Source organism: Nelumbo lutea, chromosome 5 (genome assembly GCF_056320005.1).
Source record: "Nelumbo lutea isolate HS-2025 chromosome 5, American lotus-T2T, whole genome shotgun sequence".
Classification (NCBI taxonomy): domain Eukaryota; kingdom Viridiplantae; phylum Streptophyta; class Magnoliopsida; order Proteales; family Nelumbonaceae; genus Nelumbo; species Nelumbo lutea.
The window spans coordinates 82,360,548-82,381,463 of record NC_142688.1 but is presented as its reverse complement, the minus strand read 5'-3'; the positions used below and the strand labels follow the sequence as shown (position 1 = coordinate 82,381,463).

General features: G+C 37.1%; 1 protein-coding gene and 1 long non-coding RNA gene across 3 annotated transcripts in view; both read right to left on the bottom strand.

Moving 5' to 3' along the window:
- Positions 1–2,778: 2,778 nt before the first annotated feature.
- Positions 2,779–4,425, bottom strand: LOC148853109 (uncharacterized). The gene is made up of 2 exons (XR_016099679.1): positions 3,400–4,425; positions 2,779–3,224 (listed from the first exon to the last, which is right to left on the bottom strand). It is a non-coding gene; the product is annotated as an uncharacterized LOC148853109 (long non-coding RNA).
- An 8,300-nt stretch (positions 4,426–12,725) lies between these two features.
- The window catches only part of LOC148853108 (mraW methylase family protein), a 53,613-nt gene continuing 45,422 nt past the window's right edge, over positions 12,726–20,916 (bottom strand). For both annotated transcript variants that reach the window (XM_088944183.1, XM_088944184.1), the window contains one exon: positions 12,726–13,417. In XM_088944183.1, coding sequence (XP_088800309.1) covers positions 13,020–13,417 — 398 coding nt within the window. In that variant the 3' untranslated portion in view covers positions 12,726–13,019. The remainder of the gene's footprint in view (positions 13,418–20,916) is intronic.

Below are 20,916 nucleotides of genomic sequence, written 5' to 3'. Positions count from 1 at the left end.
TTATATTTTTGTCGCTATTTTCATGTGAGCTGGTTGATGTTGATTGAACTCTCAATGCTATCCAACGGATTTAATAATTAATATAATTCAGTTGATAAAAATTATTCTGTGCCTTTTCTGTAGTAATTTAATTCAACGAATTCAATTTGGTAGCAATGGATTTATTGAACGAATCTAGATTAACTATTCTATTAAAATAATTAATAGAGTTCAAATGGCTTAAAAAAGATAATGATGCTTCTTTCTTCAAATTTGAGGATTGATATTTCCCTTGTACTAAAAAAAAAGGGGTAAATTGCATATTATCAATCTGTACTTTAGGAATAGTTTCCTGAACTTTCATTTACGACAAGAGTCCTTGGACTTTCAGATTTTAGCACTTTGTCCCCTTTTCTATTAATTGAATTGATGAAATAATTAATTTACTAAAATGCGCTTTTAAGTTTTGTATAGGTGAAAGGATGACATTTTGAAATGATAAAAATCTCTTTATGCATAGCCGACTTTGTCCAATAAATTAAGGGTAGTTTGGGGATTTAGAAATATTAAACAATCATATATCATTATTGAAATAAAAATCTTTTTTTATGCAAATATGTAGTGTAAAACCTTGTATTTTGTATGTATCTATACTTCACATATTTACATTTGTACTCTTTTCAAACGAAGCCTAAAGGACAAACTGGTAAATATTCTTTCTTTGTTTCATGTGGATAAGTTGAGGTTTCCTCAAGAAATTGGCTCTGATGTGCATTGAAAACATCTCCCCATGAATATAAACATCCAATTACAAAGATGTTACCATGTGCCATTGTAAGGGTTGTGTGGTGGGTGTGAGGACCAATTTTTGTGAGGAGGAAAGCCCAGATCTATATGGACATATTAGCTATTGAAACGAATATACTGACAAATATCAGGTTCCACTATATCAGAAGGCAGGCTTTTATTAAGAAGAAGAAAATTCTAGAGCCCCATACCATGAAACAGTAAAAGAAGACTGAAAAAAGTAGTACTAATTAATTAAATAAGGAACTTATAATTGATCATCAAAGCATTCACGTGAAGCAAAAGCATGGAGCCAAAGTGATTTGTTGAAAGCTCTATAAAGTTTTTGAGAACATTATAATTGAGGTAGATCAAAAGGCCAACTGAATATGCCACCATAGCCCATATGTGTGGGTTTCTTGAGGGTCAACCCCTCAATCAAACCTACTGTTAAGTGTGATTGTACAATCACCAATATATGATGAGTTGGAGTCTAAGAGTGGCCAAACCTGCAACTGTTCCATTTTAAAACATATATTCTTCCTTTTTTAATGATCTATAACCTGCTGCCAAGAGTGGCCAAACCTACTGTTACCATTATGGGTGCAAGTTGGACGGGTTTGGGTAGTGCTTTTCTCAAAATTTAAATGGACCCAGTCAAAAGCCCGTATAAAATGAAGAAAGAAACAAGGAAAGAAAAATTGATTCAAAAGAGCTTATTTTCACTCAGACATTTTCACACATGTTGCTTCGTTCAAATCAATTACATTAGAGGCGGCAATTTTTTCCATCCCCGATGGGGACTGGACTTCTCCAACCCGATGGGGTCAGGGATGGGGATTGAGGTTCTTGTCCCACCCCGACCCTGATTATATATATATATATATATATATATATATATATTAAATGTAATTTATAGTAAATATATATTATTTATATATATCAAAATATATTTAAAACATTATTTATAATTTACAATTTTTATTTATTTAAGTAAATTTCTTTTTCAAAAAAGTATTAATATCTAAAAAATTTCGGGGATTCGGGTCCTTGCAAGGAACCCATCCCCATCGAGGATCAGGGATGGAGGACAAATTTTATCAAAGCAAGGATCAAGAACAGAAATGGGATTAATTTCAGAATCGGGGGCAGGGACGGGGAATATGATCCCCACACCATTGCCATTCTTAAACTACAAAATCCCCACATGGATGAGTGGTCTTAATTAAGGTTCTAAATATCGATATGCCCGATACACTGGTAGGAGCGTATCGGACGATATCAATAGTGTTTTTTTACTTTTTTTTATTTTTTTTAAAACTAGTTCAGAGAGGCCGATTTAAGACTCCTCCACACCCTGGACTAGTCAGAACTCTGATGCACCCTCTATAAGGACATATTAGGGAGCTCCCAAAACAATACATATCAGCCGATCTGGGCAAATACATGTTGTTACTTTGAACCTTTGTCTTAACTAAACTTAACTGAGAACAAAAATACAGAATTCTCATCACAATTGTAAGGGATGAAAGCCACTGCATGTACTACTAACAGGAAAAAAAAGGAAGCTGAGGTGTTTCATTCCCAAAATCGTCTCACAGGTTTTTTTTTTTTTGTCAAAATCGATTTCTCCTGCTTTGCTGACTTAACTTAAATTCTAGATCTCATTCCCACCATAACTCTGCCATGTCTTTCCCTACATAATATGATATGATATGTTCTCGATATGTAACTGCAACGTTGTATGGGCAGAAGATCCGGACTACAATCTTTGCGGAAACAAATTTCGTGGGGATCAAATTATTCAAACACATTGTTTAGAAATTAAAACCCACTTCACAAAATACGGCCCACTGGCACCATACGGAAGATCTCCCTTTGTGCACCTCCCATACCAAATGATTCGTAGCGGGCCTATATATGGTCCACTCCATGTAATGGGTAGACAATACGAATCGATTTTAAACAAACATTCGCCATATACAAATGCAAATAAATATCGGAGAATTCCAGTTGATTGGTCATATATTTGCTTATTTAAGTATTTGCTATTGAACTGCTTATAACATACATTACGGTGTATCTCATGATGAGATGAAAGAATGTGATATGAAGGATTGCCTCCCTTTTGATAAATTAAATACACCATTAGGCAAGGAACATTATGGCCCTGGCCGGCTAACTAACAGCCCAACCAATCAGAAATTTCAAAGAAAGTAAGTCCCCGTTTGGATTACAGCGACGGCACAGAAAAGAATTCCTGAATTCCTCTATAATTAATTGTTTCCCCCAAAAAAATCCTCCATTAATTATTGACCTCTGAAAAACAGGTAGTGGCAGACTCCATGGATAACGAGGAGACCAGAGGCAGAGGGAATAGTCGTTCAATCATCCACTGAAACTGAACCATGAAATCTGCGCCCTTTCCCACTTCCACCCCTGCAATCCGATCACATCCTCTGGGTATTGTAACGTTAACATCAGCTTGTGTCTGTCTTACATGCAAACATCATTATCTGATTTCTTGCACCTCTCAGTCTCACCAAATGCCAAATTATAAACAAATAAAAAATAGAAACATTATAGGGAGAGAGAAAAAGAGAGATAAGGTAGGTTGACCGTCGACGCACGCACCATGCCACCATTGTCATAATGCTGTAGACCGTTCACCAAAATCCGGCACCCTCTGTCCATCCGGCAGTGGTAATATCTCGGATTCCGGCTGAGGCCGCACCATGTGGTTGCGACAGAGCGGACAATTTGAATGGGAGTAGAGCCACATGTCGATACAGGGTACATGAAATGAATGCATACACTGAGGCAATATCCGAACCTCCTCACCTTCCATGAATTCGCATAGGCACACCGGACACGTCCCGTCATCCCTCACCTCTTTGGTATACCTTTGAGCCGGGATGATTTGTATCATACGACTCCCTACGCTATTAGTCGTCTCTTCTTGTTCTGCACGGAAAACCTCTCGTCGCCGTTCTGAGCCTGCTGAAGTAGTCTGCCGCTGATTGCACCAACCGACGGTAATGCAATGGTAAATTGTGAGCACGAGGATGGCCGATAGAATGCCAACGACGGCAAGAGTAGCCGGAGAAAGATAAAAATCAATTTCTTGGGGTCGGGGACGGTTCTCATCCATCAGCTGGAAGACAGGAAACCGCCTTCAAAATACAGGCGAGGTTGGTGTTGAATTGCAAAGGGTTTGTGCTGTCTGCACTCTACACAAACAGAACTTAGAATAGGTGTATATGTGTATTATTTGGGAACTGGGTCGATGAATTGGTGGGCCATGAGTACGCCACTTGAGGCTCAATTGCTTCTAGTTATTTTATATGCTCCATTCGATATATATAAAATTTCACTAGGCATGCATGGATATATAGATCTGATGTGTATAAAATCAGTTTAATTTCTAAGGTGAAAGAAGCACCTAAATATAAATAAACATGGAAGTTACAAGTATCTATCAGTCTTCATCCACCAACCTCCGGCAACCTGTTTAGGGTGGAAGACGGCCGGAGGCAACAGTGATGGCAGTTCGAATAAAGGCCAATTGGCGTGAGAAAAGGGCCGCATATCGATACAAGGCACATGAAACGACTGTTTGCACCCTGGCAAAACTCCCTAACCTCCTCCCCATCCTTAACTGACATAGACACACAGCACATATGGAAACAATTAATGGAAACATATGGGGATGAGTTGTAGCAGTTAAAGAAAGACTAAGAGCAATTTTAAACAATGAAAGAATTTGTATTACTTGTATATGTCAACCAAGATGTTTTGGGTACAGTATATGTACACAAAAGAATAAAATAATAATAGAAATCAAGGAGAGCAGTTGCCTATCTACAATGTTTCCTAAATGGTTCTCTTCCTAATTTAGTTATTTCTAAATTTGAGTGAGAACCTCCACGGGTAACTCCTAAACTTGAGTGAGAGCCTCCATTGGTAATTTCTAAACTTGAGTAAGAGCCTCCATTGGTAACTACTAAACTTAAGTGAGAGTCTCCTTTGTTAACTTTGCATTATTGTAGAGTCACCATTTTTAGAGCTTTCCTTAATACGCCCCCTCAAGCAAAACTAGGCCGGAAGCACATTAATCTTAGACCATAATTAAGAAGTCAAATCAAACTGGAGAAAGGGGTTTGGTAAATATATCATCCAACTGATCATTAGTAGGAATATGTTGGACCTCCATATTTTTGCAAAGAATATGGTCGCACAAAAAATAAAAATCCACTTCAATGTGCTTTGTTTGAGCATGAAAAATTTGGTGCGTAGCCAGATACGTAGAACCAATGTTATCACAGTAGAGAATAGGTGGAGAGGATTGATGAAAAATCCTGTAAGAGAGACTGAAACCATAACACTTTAGTTATGGTATTAGCTAAGAAGCGAACTCAGCTTCAGTTCTGGAACAGGCAATGGTGGACTATTTTTTAGCGCTCTAGGAGATCAAGTGAGAACCAAGGAAAATACCATAGCCGCCAGTAGACCAACGGTCACCCAGGCAGCCTACCCAGTTAGAATCTAAAAATGCAACTAAAGATCCAGGAGAATTAGTAGCAAAGAGTATCCCAAAATCAATGGTACCTTTGAGATAACGCACAATTCGTTTCAATGTCGTCCAATGATCATCAATGGGAGTTTGAAGAAACTGGCATGCCTTGTTCACAACAAATACCACATCTAGTTGAGTCAGGGTGACATATTGTACGGCACCAACAATGCTGCGATATTGAGTGGGGTCAGGTAGAGGCTCGCCCTAGAATTTTGATAACCTGGATGTAGACACCATAGGTGTGGTCAAAGGTGTGGAAGCTGCATGATTGGTCTTCTATAGAAGATCCAGAATGTAGCGCCGTTGAGAGAGAAATAACCCGTTCTTCTCTCAATGAGCCTCTACACCAAGAAAGTAATGAAGAGATCCAAGATCCTTAAGAGAGAAACTTCAAGACAAATCCATAATAAGTTGAGAAACATGAGAAACAGAAGATTCAATAACAATAATATCATCAACATATATTAAAATATATAGAGAAATATTATCTTTGTTATAGATGAAGAGAGAAGGTTCACACTGAGAGCCTCTAAAACCAAGATCATGTAATTGGTTACTAAGTCAAGAAAACCAAGCACGAGGGGCTTAACGAAGACCATAAAGGGCTTTATTTAAAACCATTCAGAATAAAACCATTCAGAAAAGCATTGTGAACATCCAACTATTTGATGTCCCATTCGTGTGACATAGCCAGTGATAAGACCATACAGAAAGTGGCAGAAGCGAAACGACATGTCTGACAACCCATTTCAAAAATGGGATCTGTGTTGAACCAACTGGTTTGTCTAGAAAAACTGGTCCAACCTTGAGCCGCATGGTCTAAATTAAACGCTTAACCAAACTTCAACTTCAAATTCCTCAGCTAAGAACAAAAGAACTCATCCACGCCACACCGCGGCTGTAGACTTCACTCCTCGACTTCAGAATTGGGGGAGTGGTGTTCGGGTTATGGTTGAGCTGGCTCTGGATGCCACATGTCGCCTACATGGCCTCCTTATCTTTTCAGTTATGTCAGCACCATATCACCTTCGTGACCCACCTTATCTCTTCAGCCACGTCAGCACTGCTGGGGATTAGGTCTTATCCCGAAGATTTCGGCGGGTAACCTCATCCCGACAAGCTCGGAAGCCTCATCCGATCAGGACATGGGTCATCGACTATAAAAATGTACCTCCCGCTCAAGGTAAAGGATCCAACTTTTGACTCCCATACTATTACTCTGCTCAAACCAACATCGTTCTCCAACTGCTCGGCCCAATCGCCCACTACTTTCTATTGACTTGAGCGTTGGAGTATCTACCTAAGGATAACTCATCAAGCCTCTAACATTTTCTTGGTTTCAGATCTCATTGCATGGCTTCATCCTTCCATCTCGGCTCCGCCCAGTTGGCAAGAATTATCTAATTGTGACCTTGGTTCGTGCATTACCTCAGATCGAGTAGCATCAGTTTCTACTTGAAATGCTATGACATCAGCACCACATATGCATTTTGAGTTTAATGGTAAATTTTCTATTTGTTGAGACTATTTTGGGTGAAAACAGTCATCAAATGTTTCTACTCGAAAGATAAATTGGAAATGTTTCAATAAAAATCAATATGATGTTTCTTGTTTTGGGAGGTAAAGTCTTAAGACTCTACACTCTGATGTGGTGATGACATACATGGTGCTGAGATGACTAAAAAACACATATTTCTCACAAAAACAAAATTAAAGTACAAACCGTGGTATTTGTGTTTTAGATATAAATGAAATTTCAGCTGAAAACAGTGTTGGACGAAACACCAATGGCACCAGACAACCTTAGGTTGTGTTTGATTCCATTGGCGTATTGTCGTTTCCTCATAAAACGCTTGGGGGTTGATCAGTAGAAATTGATGTTAAAATATGTTTTGTTATGTTAGATAATCAGAAATGTTTTGAATTGATCAATGCAAATTACTTCTGTTACTTAAACATCAATTTGATGTTTTAACTCTAAACATCAATGGTCAGAAATGTTACTTTTGTTAAACAAGCCTGCCGAGAAACTCCAAACTTAGCTAGTAAACACGCAGCTCATTACACAAATGTGGAGCATGTTGCCAAAGGCAAGCAATGAAGGATTTCAAACCCAAGCCCAACATAAATTTATGGGTCCGCTTGGGAGGGTTGAGCTGAAGATTCAGGTAAGCTGGAATAAATGATTTGAAGCAATTCAGATTTCCTACCCACAAGAATCTTACTCACACCTACCCACATGACATTACATCTGTATATTGAGAATCTCCCCATGAATAGTAACATATAAATATAGGAGATGCTCTCAATGTACATCTATAATGAGGCATGGGTGAGAGATCGGATCTGCTCCTCATACAGAGTGCCTCACACGCATATCTTACCATGCATTGGGAACATCTCCCATATTTATTAGTTATTATTCACAGGAAATATTCCCAATGCATGGTGGATGTTCCTGTGAAGCACTCATTTGTGAGGAGCAGATCCCATTCCAGGTAAGAGATCCAAACTGGATTTGAGTCACTCTAAAGAGGTTAAAGTGGACAGCCTTTCAAACGACTGACTGACAATGGATTATGGATCTCCAGAATTTCATTAAACGTAACTTATAACACTCCCGATCTCCTACCCACACATTTTCTATATCCTTACTCACGAGATACTGCTGCCATGTATTAGGAATATCTTTCCATGAGTAGCAAGGGAGATATTCCCAATGTGCACCTGTTGATAGAAATGTTGCAAGAGTTTGTGGGTAAGAGATCCAAGCTCAACATATAAGCTGTCCATGTGGAGCCCCCCTTGAAAACGTTGGGCTGGCTGGCTCAGGCTTCTGGTGGCATAAACCCAAGCTCAACATGATCCAAGAATAGGCAAGATATTTCAAACTGAAGTAACCCAAATCCTAGAACCCAACCCACTCTGTGCAAAAGGAATATGCAGAAAAGTGCCCAACTTGAGTTGGCTCCCACAGATATTGCAGCCTATACTATGTTACATAACCAATTATCAATCACAGTAGAAGTGGCTTAACTGAATGGCTTATTGCTTAATGTCTTAAGGAGGTTGTGAACTATTGGGTTGATTACTATATCCTCAAATATTTTGATTATTTAATTATTTAATTTATTAAAAGACAAACCAATAGGTCGGTCATTCAATTCAACCGCTTGTGCTTTATTATCAAATGTAGTCAGATCAATACAGCAACCATCCCAAAATGCTAATGAACATTTCATGTTATATGACATGAATAATTAAGGGTCTGTTTGGTTTGTAGTCAGAATCGGAATTGAAATCAGAATGGTCTACTCCCATACTCTGTTTGGTTTAGATAAGAGTTGAAATGGAATTAGAATAATTTGGAATGGGATTTTATTCTCAAGGGAGAGGGAGGGAGAATGGTCATTCCCTCAATGGGAAACAATTTCACCAAGAATGAGAATAGGATTTCGATTCCACTCAACCAAACTATTAGAATTGAAATGGCCTTCGATTCCAATTCCAGACCCTTATTCCTGCAAACTAAACGGGACCTAAATAATCCATCTAAATATTATGCATGAATTATGAGACACCAATAGTCAAGGTCAAGAATGATAATTCATGGCTTGTGAATAGGCACCCAGGATTTTTTTTTTCTCCAGGAGTAATGGAGCAATTGAGCAACTAACGGGCATGGGCACAAGATATTACATGTTTAGATAAAGCATAGACACCACCACTACGCAATTTTTTTCTGATTCCACAATAACAATGCAGGATCAACGAGGTGAATCAATGGAGTCGAGTAATGGAAGCTTAACAAGTTGTGCATTAAGGGTCCCCTTACCAACTTCTTTGCCAATGCACCTTGCTGCATTATATGCTGGGTCTAATACATCATACAGTTTGCTATCCTTGGACAAGTGTAGGGAACCCTGTGAACGTTTCACGGAATGGGTTCAGGAATGCTTCGGCTCGTTTATCGGCCCGCAGGTTTTCAATCATCAATATGTGATGCCATCAAGGATGGCATTCAGGTACATATCTCAACAACCCAAATGTGATTGAATCATCAAACACTTCCCTCAAACCATTAATTAAACCCAAATTGGGTAATTTATAGTATATTTTACTAACCTCGATCTTTCAAATATCTAGTATTCTACCATAATTAATAGTGTCCAATATGAGATTTTGTTTACATCTATTTTTTCTATAAGCTTGACTTTACCCCAACCTACAACAATCCGTTGTTACTGTTCCCAAATTTTCCACCAATAAACCATCATAATTCCACAGACACATTCATACCCATTTTGCTTGCTATTTCATAAACAAATAAGAAAATCAAAATAGTCAATAAAAAAAAATGGTTTTATCGCCTGCATTTGATACAAATAACAAAAAAAAAGACAACTTCTAAAACAATATTCTTCATGTATCGAACAAAGTTAAAGTGTTGATTACAATACTTAGTGTAAATTGGTGATTCTTCGATGGAAATGACTGGCATGTTTTTCTCTCTTTTTTCTTTAATGGAAACAACGGATGGGTTATTCTTTATCTTTGTGAACGCAAAGACCTAAAAGATCACTGTGAAAGGAGCTCGCTTCTGACCGGAGCGAGCTTGAACGGCAGTTGGAGATGAAGAAAACGATTGGAGTGAGATCAAATGGCAATCGGAGGTGAAGAAGACAATTAGAGTCCTGATCCGTTCACAAAGAGTTTTTTTTTTTTTTCAATTAGGTGGTGACGTGTACTTGTTTCTAAAGGGTAGGATTAATGTGTGAGACCCACTAGTAAGTACAGCATCAACATTTTTGAATTTTTTATTTGGACTCAATCGAAAACATCAACGTCGTTGCAAATGTCATTTGTTTTTGCCTACAATTGGCCTGTTCACCAAAGTCTAGGGACAAAAATGACCTTTTCTTATTCTTTAGCGTCAAAATTGGCCGTTTTGCAAAGTCTATGGGTTATTAGAGCCAAATCCTATCTTTTTACGTTGTTTCCATATCATTCTTAGGCCTTTAAACATCTTGTGCCCTGGTTCAGGGGTTGTTACGGCTAAAAACATAAAATATATATATCTTTTTACATTGTTTCATGCTATATCATGTATATATGGCTTTCATTTGGTTATTGAATGATGTTGTTAGGTAGTTCACATCCCATGTGATCCCACCAATTGAAATGGGAGAGGGGTGCCTAACCCCTTTCTTCTCTCAACTTCTATCTAGACTGATTCAACTGATGCTTTGGGTTTGAAATCACCTTTGGACTAAAATGATTTCATGCTTAATCCATAGAGGACCCATCACCTCCATTTCCTTTGAATGATAGATTGTAATTCCAAATCAGCCCAAATGAGCAATTTCCCAAAGCTCACACTCCTCCCTTCAGAATGAGAATCCATTCCAACTAATTCCGATTTTTGTCTAAACCAAACAAGTAGAAGAAATAAACCGTTTCGATTCCAATTCTAATTCTTACGGATTTTGATTCCAATTCCAACTGTGAACAAAACGGGCCATGAGATATGCCAAAGAAAGTCCAAGAAAATGAACCCATAAATATCAGGCTGCTTGTTCGAATCCCCCTTATGCATGACTATTAAATCATCTTTAAACAACCAGGGCCCCCCCATCCCAAACCCGATCTCGATCATAAACTGGTAGGAAATTTAAAAATGTATGAGTTGTGTGTAAAATCAGAGATTGCTGATTGGTCAATCCAGCCTTGGAAAGCATATCTTTCAGGCCCGATATCTTGACGGTGCGGTCAGTGAGAACTGTGAAAATAAGACTTCCTCACCACTCCTCACTTGGCAGAATATCATCTTGATCGGCAGTACTCGGGAGTCGGGAGCAACAACTTGGACAAAATCCCGAATGATTTCATCATCTGCCATAACTAGATTCAGCAGAAGACAGTGTAAAAGGAACATAGAAGGGAAAGGAACCTGCAAAACAGCAATACCAAAACTCCGGGAAACCTGTGCGAAGATAGGAGGGAACAACTGTGCGGCCAAAGGTTTTCAATTGCAAAAAAAACAAGAAAGTGCAGATCAGATTAGTATTGTAGATAATACGAGTTGCATCCTATGGCAAGTCTGGAAAACCCGCAGCAGAAAGCCAGCATGTTCAATGTTACACGTAAAGTGAAAGGTACAAATTTCATGCCACATTTGTAGGGTGAATTGAATCGAGATCAGCTTCGGTCACTTCTGTGCTTTATTTCATGGGGAGATATTCCCAATGCAAGGCTCTATTATGGGTGTTTGAACGGACTTTGCACTGACTGAATCCGATTTCGAATCCTTATTCAACTTGTTAAGACTCAGTTTGAAAGGAGTTCAAATATATACAATACAAATAGATATATAAAATTATACAAAATACAGGATTTTGCATTCTACATACTTCCAAATGGAGCCAAGTACAATGAGAACCTCCTTGGTCAACAATTCAAAGTTCAGACTATAGTTACTTAGACTCAACCAAACAAAAAGAAAAAGAATTAAAAAAAAAAAAGTCACCACATGACAGATCTTACCAAACATGTAGCAATAAAAAAAAAAAATGACCAACTCATGGCTCAGGTTATCCATTGTTTATTTGCAGGTCTAGGTGCTAATTTTTTATAGTTTTTATTTCCATTCTCCTAGAACAGAGACCCAGTTCAGTTCAATTAGCAAGAAATTCCTAACCTTGGTTATTACACATTTACACTCGCGCAACATTTTTTTTCCACATTTTACTCAATCATTTACTGCTTTGATCAAACTATTCCTGTTGACATAATTATCCAAAAAAAAATCCTGTTGACATCTTATGGAAGTAGATTATCTTAGATACTTCCCATAGTTTATAAGCAAGATGATTCGTCATGAACTAAAAAGAAATTAGTCTTGAGTTTTGGTTCAATATTTCAGAATAATGGTGGTGGCATTGTAATCTGCATTTTCTCTTCCAGTCCCCATAAATGGGAAATACATTATTGCATTTCGTCACTGAATTCCTTCAATTAATGTCTCTGTATACCCATGATTGCACACTGCATCTTGAATTACTTAAGATTCTTAAAGATACAGTATTGCATTTTGTCACTGAATTCGTTCAGTTAATGTCTCTGTATACCCATGATTACACACTGCATCTTGAATTACTTCTGATTCTTACAGATACAATAGCAAGTCTATGAGTAATGCAATGTGTGAAGAGTCTGCAGGTACACCAATTTCTGAATAATGTATTTGTATCCCTTCCGGTTGTTGCAGCTAATATATGCATTTTCTTAATCGCAACCTGCCTGTTTGGATGGCTTTTCATTCTTTGAGAAAAAACGACAAATTTGGTGAAATGTTATGCGTGAAGATTCTGTTAGTACACAGATATGCACAAAAAAAAAAGGCTAAATAAATTATAGGGGATGCCTCAATAGAATTTCACTCATGTAGAATGGAAGATATACAAAGCAGCCTCAGAATTGACGGCGATCCTTGGGTTTCATGAATAATTGGCAAAATGGATGACAGCTTTTCATAAGAGTGATGATAGAAAAGTATTTTGGGCGACTAAATACATGTAAATAATACCAGCAATAGAAGCCAAGGTAATTTGACCATTGGATCTCTCCTTGCCAGATGAAATGCCTTCTTGGTGAGCTGTTAGCTACATGATTTGTGATTTTATAACTTCTGAATAACTCTGAGCTTTGCACTTCTGCTCCTCCGATTCAATCTCTCCTCCATTTCAGAAGGTGTCAATGGTCTCTTTGTCAGTATAGTCCCATTTTTTCCCTTAATTATCTGTTTAATCCATGCTTCTTCATTTTCATTACCATTCCTCTGTGTACCTTCGTATCTCTTGTCCCTATCCTCATCTTCCCTATTGATTATATCAAGAAAAGTCTGTTTGACTATCCTGTCCTCCAAGCTATGAAAAGAGATGACGGCAAGCCTGCCTCCAGAAGAAAGGCAGTCAAAACAAGCATCAAGTGCATCTTTCAGTGTCTGGAGTTCATCATTAACTGCTATCCTCAAAGCTTGAAAGACCCGTGTGGCTGTCTTTATCCAGCCCTGTCTACCTGCAATTCATCAGAAATTCATTTGGGGGAGTGTTCAGAAATACAGAGCGGTTAATTATCACTTTATATTCTGGCCCAATAAGAGTAGGGGATTCAGTAAATGCAGAAATTCAAGCAGTGTTACAAGGAGCTGAATTTGCCAAGGAACTGAATTATGAACGTCTTTTAACCAAAGGTGATTCCAAGCTGGTGATCCAGTGGTTAAAAGAACCAGAAACAGCTGCCTGGTCCTATAAGGGGGCTTTACGAAGATTCAAATGGTTAACTACAAACATGTCAGTCCAATTCCAATGGGAAAGAAGATCAGCAAATGGGTTAGCAGACTCACTAGCTAAACAAGGGTTGCATAGGAATCGGATGTTTTGGGCTAAACTGTAATTCTTTGTTTTAATCTGAGGCTGCATCTCGTGCCTCACTTTGGGAACTTTCTTTGTGCATCTTTTATGTTCCTAATCTTTTAATAAAATCATTCATTAATCATAAAAAAAAAAGGAAACGAGACCAGACCACCCAGTTGAACCAACCTAACTGCTTTAGGTCTTTCCAGTTCTCAAATAGGAATCATCCTTTGGTCAAATGATGGTCGAACCACAGTTAAGCCTCAAACCATTCAACCTATTTAAGCTGCTGCAACTACCAGGAAGACCAGGAAGGATTGTAGTTTTTATTTTTATTTTTTTGGTTTCATGGGGCTACAATGGGGGGTAGCCCATCCCCCGTGGCCCCGCCCTTAACCCCCCAACCCTGGTGGCAGTGGGATTTGATCCCAGGAAGGGTTGTAATTTTAAACACAAGTCGAATGACAAGAGCCCTAATCAATCCTAAACGTGTAAGACCCTAAAAAAATACAAGAGACAAGCATGGGAGAGGCAGAGTAAGGGAGAAACAAACAGTTAGACCGAGTCTTCTAGCCTAGGGGGTGTTTTCCAACATGAATTGTCTATTATGTTGTGATTTCAAGAAAACTGGGCCCCACCCCTGAACTTTGACCTCTGAAAAACTTCCCTCCACATTTAGGGTAAACTATACTTATTGATCCCTTCCTTTACTTTGATGTTAGAAGCCTAACCAATATGGATATTGCATTAAAGAAAGTTACAAAAAATAATATAAAATTACAAAGATAAATAAAACAAAAAAAAATGAAAATTAGTAGAAGGGAAGCTGGATTCTTGGTGATGGAGAAGACAAGAGTCGTCCTGTGACTGGTTCAGTAGTAGAAACCAGTGAAGAATCAGAGGAAAGAGATGGAAGAGGGTGTGTTACTGTTCATAATGAGAACATTTCAATTTATAATAAAGACAATAATTACATTTATGTCCCTATATGGGCACCCAAAATACAAATAAAATGAAATGGCAACAATAACCCTAAGCCAAATGCATATTCTCAACACTCCCCCTCAAGCTGAGCATAGATATCTATCATGCCCAGCTTGCTTAGATTTCTGTCAAGTTTTGGCTTGTTGAGACCCTTAGTGAGGCAACCAGCAAGTTGGTCTTCTGACTTGACAAAAGGCACACATATTTCTCCATTGGCTGTCTTTTCTCTAATGAAGTGTCTGTCAAGCTCAATATGCTGTGTGATCACGTTGAACAGGTTTATGAGCAATGCTTATAGCAGCTTGGTTATCACAGCATAGTTTCACTGGGCTTCAGCCTTGATCCCAATCTCCGATAACAAGTTTTCAACCATACTAGTTCTGAAACACCATGGGCCATAGCTCTATATTCAACTTCAGCGCTAGATCAAGCAGCAACAAATTGTTTTTTTGCTTCTCCAAGACACAACATTACCTCCTACCAAGGTGCAATAACCGGAGGTGGATCTTCTATCATCCACAGAACCTACCCAATCAGCATCAGTATAAGCCTCAACCTTGAGATGTCCCTAGTTAGAGTACAACATTCCTTTTCTTGAACATCCCTTTATGTAGGCAAGAATCCTATTGACAACTAGCATATGTGAATAGGGTTGGCCATGAGCCAAGCTCTTCACCAGCTATTGAGCTCAGCTCGTGAAAAGCTCGGCTCATGAGGCTCGCAAGCCGAGCTCAAATAGCTAAATAATAATTAAATATTTAATAATATATAATAAATTATAGAAAATAATATATAATAAATTATAGAAAATAATATATATAATAAAAACATTATATACATAATATTTTTATTTTTATATATAATAATAACTAATTATTATAATTCTTAATTTTTTAATTACCAAATAAAATATACTATATATATTTTATTTTTATAAAACATTTTTCTCAAGTCGAGCTCGAACTGAGCTCGAGCATCGTAATACCTTGGCGAGCCAAGCTCGAATAGCTAACTATTCGTCTCAGCTTGGCTCAACCTATATGTGAAGTTCTGAGACTGTGCATATACTGGCTCACCATGCTTACAACATAGGATATATAAGGTCGAGTCAGGCACAGGTAAATAAGTCAACCAACAAGTCTATGGTAGACACCCTTGTTTAGAAGAATATCTCCATCATCAACACTTAGTTTATGATTGGGGTCAGTAGGAGCTTCAACTGGCTTGCACCCCAATTTCCTAACCTCATGAAGGAGATCAAGAGCATACTTCCTCTACGAGATGAATATACCTCCCTTTGACCTTGCCATTTTGATTCAAGAAAGTATTTTGATTCCCAAGATCTTTGATCTCAAATTCAAAAGCAAGAAATGACATTAGTTGGTTTATCCCAAAGTGATCATCCCCAGTGACAACAATATCATCAGCATACACTATCAAGAAGGTTACTAGGCCATTAACCCTTCTTATGAGCAAAGTATAGTTTGCCTGTGATTGTGTAAACCCAATTTTGAGAACAAATTTCCTGAATCTATCAAACCAAACTCTAGGGGACTGCTTAAGCCCATTAAGGGATTTTTTTAGACGGCAAACCTTCCCCTTACCATTAGGGAAGCTTACCCCTGGGGGTAGATCCATTAGGGAAGGTCTCCATTTAGGAAGGCATTTTCACATCCATTTGGTAAAGAGGCCATGAATAATGAGTAGCAAGAGACGTAGTGACTCAAATAGAGTTCATTTTGGCTACAAGAGGAAAGGTCTCTTGATAGTCAATCCCATATGTTTGGGTGCATCCTTTTGCCACCAACCTAACTTTTATCTTTCAATTGATCCATCAGCCCAATGTTTAATAGTATACATCCACTTGCAGTCCACTGGGACTTTGCTTTCAGGAAGAGGAATGAGCTCCCAGGTGTGCTTTTTTAAGAGGGCTTCTATCTCTTGGTTAATAGTATCCTTCCAATGAGGTGACTGCACTACATCTGAAACATTGCGCATAACAAAAACAAAGGAGATAGCAAAAATATAGGCATAATAGAAAAGTGAAAGAGAATCACAAGAAACATAGTGATGGGGTAGGCAGTGCATTTTCTTTTTCCTTTTCTAATTGCAATGGGAAGGTCAAGGTCAGATTGTGAGATATTAAGGTTCAATAACAATAGGAATAGGAAGTTCATGGTTGCTTTCAGAATTACCTGTAGGCCTGTGATTAGATTGTTGTGGACATTCAGCCTCAGGAGTATCCTTCCTTCTATGCCTTATGAACCACTATTGCTAAGACCGCTGCAGAGGAACAGGAGGAGTATGAACACTGTTACTACAAGTGGGAAAAGATGAAGATGGGCCAGGAATATCCATAGAAGTAGGAACAAGAAAACAAAAAGGAGTCCGATCTTCACTAACAATCTCCCCCAAAAGAGGACAAGAGGACTAGAAATACGCGATAGACTCAAGGAATGTAACACCCTTAGATACATACTGTCGACTAGAGTGGGGATCAAAGCACTTGTACCCCTTTTGGACAGGAAAGTAGCCCAAAAATATGCATTTGACGGATTTAAACCCCAAAAATGGGATCTTTAGGGAACAAAAGTTGATGAGGGGATTGAAGAGAAAGGATTAATGAAGGAAGTTTGTTATTGAGATATACTGTTGCTTCAACAGATGTCTATTTTTTCTCTTTGCTACACCATTCTATTGCGGAGTATGAAAACATGAGCTTTGATGAATTGCTCCATTTTCTTCAAGGATTAGTCATAGATGCTTTTCAAAATACTCAGCACTGTCAAACCTTATTATCTTAATGTGCTTTTCAAACTGTGTTTCCACCATCTTGAAGAAGTTTTGAACAATGGAAAGAACTTCATCTCTACTCTTCATTAGGTATAGCCATGTATATCTAGAGTAATCATCAATGAAAAGTATAAAATATTAATAGCCACTCATACAAGAAATCATTAGGCTTGTTTTAAGTGAGAAAATCATTAACATAATTAGTGCTTATGCACCTCAAGTGGGTTTAGAAGTACACATTAAAAGGCAATTCTGGGAAAACATAAAAGGATTAATCTAAGAAACATAGTTTTCAATGCACCAAGGCAAGGCTAGGCGACAGGGGGGTGCCTAGTCGCCTAGTTGCCTAGGCGATGAATTTTTTTTATGTAAAATCATATATCCTAGGGTAGTTCCCTAGGTTCCATAGTCATATTTCCTTAATAATTATTCATAATTTTCATAAGAAAAGTATAAATTTCATGTTTAAGTCTAGAAAATCAACATTTTATGAGAAGAAAAAGAACAAAGTAGAGAAAATTCAAAAAACATAGGGGCTGAATCCCTACTTTTGTTATAGGAAAGAAGAAAAGAAAAGGTGGAAGAAGAAGACATGGAAGAAGAAAATGTGTTGATTAGACAATTTTAAGTTCTTCCTTTGCTTATAGGTTCAGGTTTTGAAACTTTTGAGGGTTCAATCAAGGATCAAAATTTCAATACGATATGCCCCATATCAGGTGTATTGTATTGTACCTTTGGGGTCCCGATACCTGTTTACAGGTGTTTTCGGGGACCCTTTTTTTAAATAATATATTTAAAAATGAAATTGAAAACCAAAGAAATAAAAAAATAGGGGAAGTATCATTATAAGTACCGATACACCTCTACCAATACACAGAGGTGTATCGATACTTTGAACCATGGGTTCAATACAACAGTTAGCAATGTTGCATTGATTAAACCCTAACAAAATAAGAAAATAATAAAAAGAAATTAGTATATAAACACAAAATGAATATTCTAGTTTAATAATGTTTATTTTATAATTATAATGTCAAAACATTAAAAATATAAAAGTATTTTATAACCCAGTGCACAAAACTGCTAGGCGACTGGGCAAGGCGAGCCTCCAAGGCGCCTTGTTACCTAGGTGTCGCCTTGACAACTATGCTAAGAAATTCCTAATTAAGAAAGATTTTTATAGGAGGGAACTTAAATTGGCATGTGGGGAAAAAGTGTAGGATATAATATGGTGAATGGAATATTTTAGTTTGAAGAGAGGAATGAAATAGGAGATACAATCTTAGAATTTGCAATAGCTTACGATATGACAATTCTAAACACATTTTTCAAAAAGAAGAATGAACACATAATAACTTTTAAAAGTAGATCAAACATAAGTCAAATAGAATTTTTTTTTACTAAGGAAACAAAATAAATGATGTGTAAGGATTGCAAAATTATTTTAAGGGAAAGCTTAACCAAACAACATAGATTAGTGGTGGTGGATGTGCATATCAGGAAATGAAGGAGAAAAAGGGTAGAAAATAAGTGTCCAAGAATTAGGTGAGAAAACCTAAAAGGAGGAAAATCAGCTCAATTTGGAGATAGGTTGAAAGTAAAAGGAAAATGGAATTTTGATGGAAAGACCAATTATATATGGCTTAAAATGGAAAACTACATAAAGAAAGTAACAAAGGATGTCTTAGGGGAATCTAAAGGACAATGGAAAAATGCTAAAAAACTCGGTGGTGGAATAAAGAGATTCAAAATATAATCAAATTAAAACAAGCCTATTACAAAGATGGAAAATAACTAGGAAAAATATAAATTAGGGCATATGATGAGCCTTATCATAAATTAGGCACTAAGGAGGGAGTAAAAGAAATTTAAAGTCTAGTAAAGATAGGAGAAAGAAAAGAAAAATTTAAACCATGTTATGTGCATTAAAGAGGAAGATCTAAGAGTCTTCATAAAAGATGAACAAATCAAGCAAAGATGGAAAGGCTGTTTTGAAAAATTATTAAATGAACATGTAGAGGGCGCTGATGGAGGAGAGAGTAATAATACTAATAATGTTAAAAATAACATGCACCTTCGTAAAATTGAAACTAGCGAAGTGAAGGAAGTGTTAAATAAGAAAAGAAAAAAAAAGGAAAGACATTAGGATTGGATGGGATTTCAATAAAAATGTGGGAAGGTATGAGAGAAGTAGGTTTAATTAATGAAAGAAAAGAAGATGCCTAATGAATGAAAGCATAGTTGAGCAAAGAGTACAACATGAAACAAATATATTAGAGAACCAGTTTAGGTTTATGCCAGGGAGATCAGCCATGGAATTTGTCTTACTTTTGAGACAATTATAGAAAAGTTCATAGCAGAAAAGAGAGATCTTCATATGGTGTTCATTGATCTAGAGAAAGCTTGTGATAGAGTTCCTAGAGGGAAAATATAATGGAATATAGTGGCTCTTGGAAGGGAAAGGGTTCCAAATAGGTATGTAGAAATAATTAAAGGATATGTATGAGGAGCAACAACTAATGTTAGAACACCTATAGGAGAGACATTAGATTTTACAATTACGATGGGTATTCACCTAGACTCAGCACTTGGCCCTTATTTATTTGAACTAATCATAGATGAATTGATTAAACATATTAAAATGGAGGTCCCTTGGTGCATGTTGTTTACAAATGACATAGTTTTAATCGATGAAACTAATTAAGGATTAAATGCAAAGTTAAGCTTATGGACAAATGCCTTATAAACAAGAGGTTTTAAAATAAGTTGGACTAAAACGGAATATATGATATATAAATTTATTAAAAATAACAGTGCAAATCATGGTAACTTAGGATTGAAGACCAAGAGATAGCTCAATGTGACCTTTTCTAGTGCCTTGGTTCAATAATTCATAACTTAGGCAGTCAAAAAAATGAGTGTCATAAATGTGTATGCTAAGATGGATGAGTGGAAAACAAAAGTAGACTTAGATAGTTTGGTTACATAAATAGAAGACCATCAACAACACCTATAAGAAGTGGTTTACTGCAAGTAGTAGGAAAAAAAAAGATTCAAGTGGCAATAGTTTAACAATAGATATGGCTTCAAACAGAATGGAATGGCAAAACAAGATTCATGTAACCAACTCCATATAGTTGGGAATTGGGACAAGGGTTGGATGATGATGATCATAGTGGAGAAAATAAATATAATATAAAATAAATAGAAACCCCTTTACTGTAATCAACTCAAGATAGAAAAGGAGGAGACAAATACATTCAAATTTCAAATTTCAAAAAATAGATAGGAGAGCTCTTTATCTTTATCTTGGTATAGATTTAGACTAAGAGAGCTGTTGTTGCTTCTTCACATGGAAACTCAAATATTTTTCCTCTTGTCTGG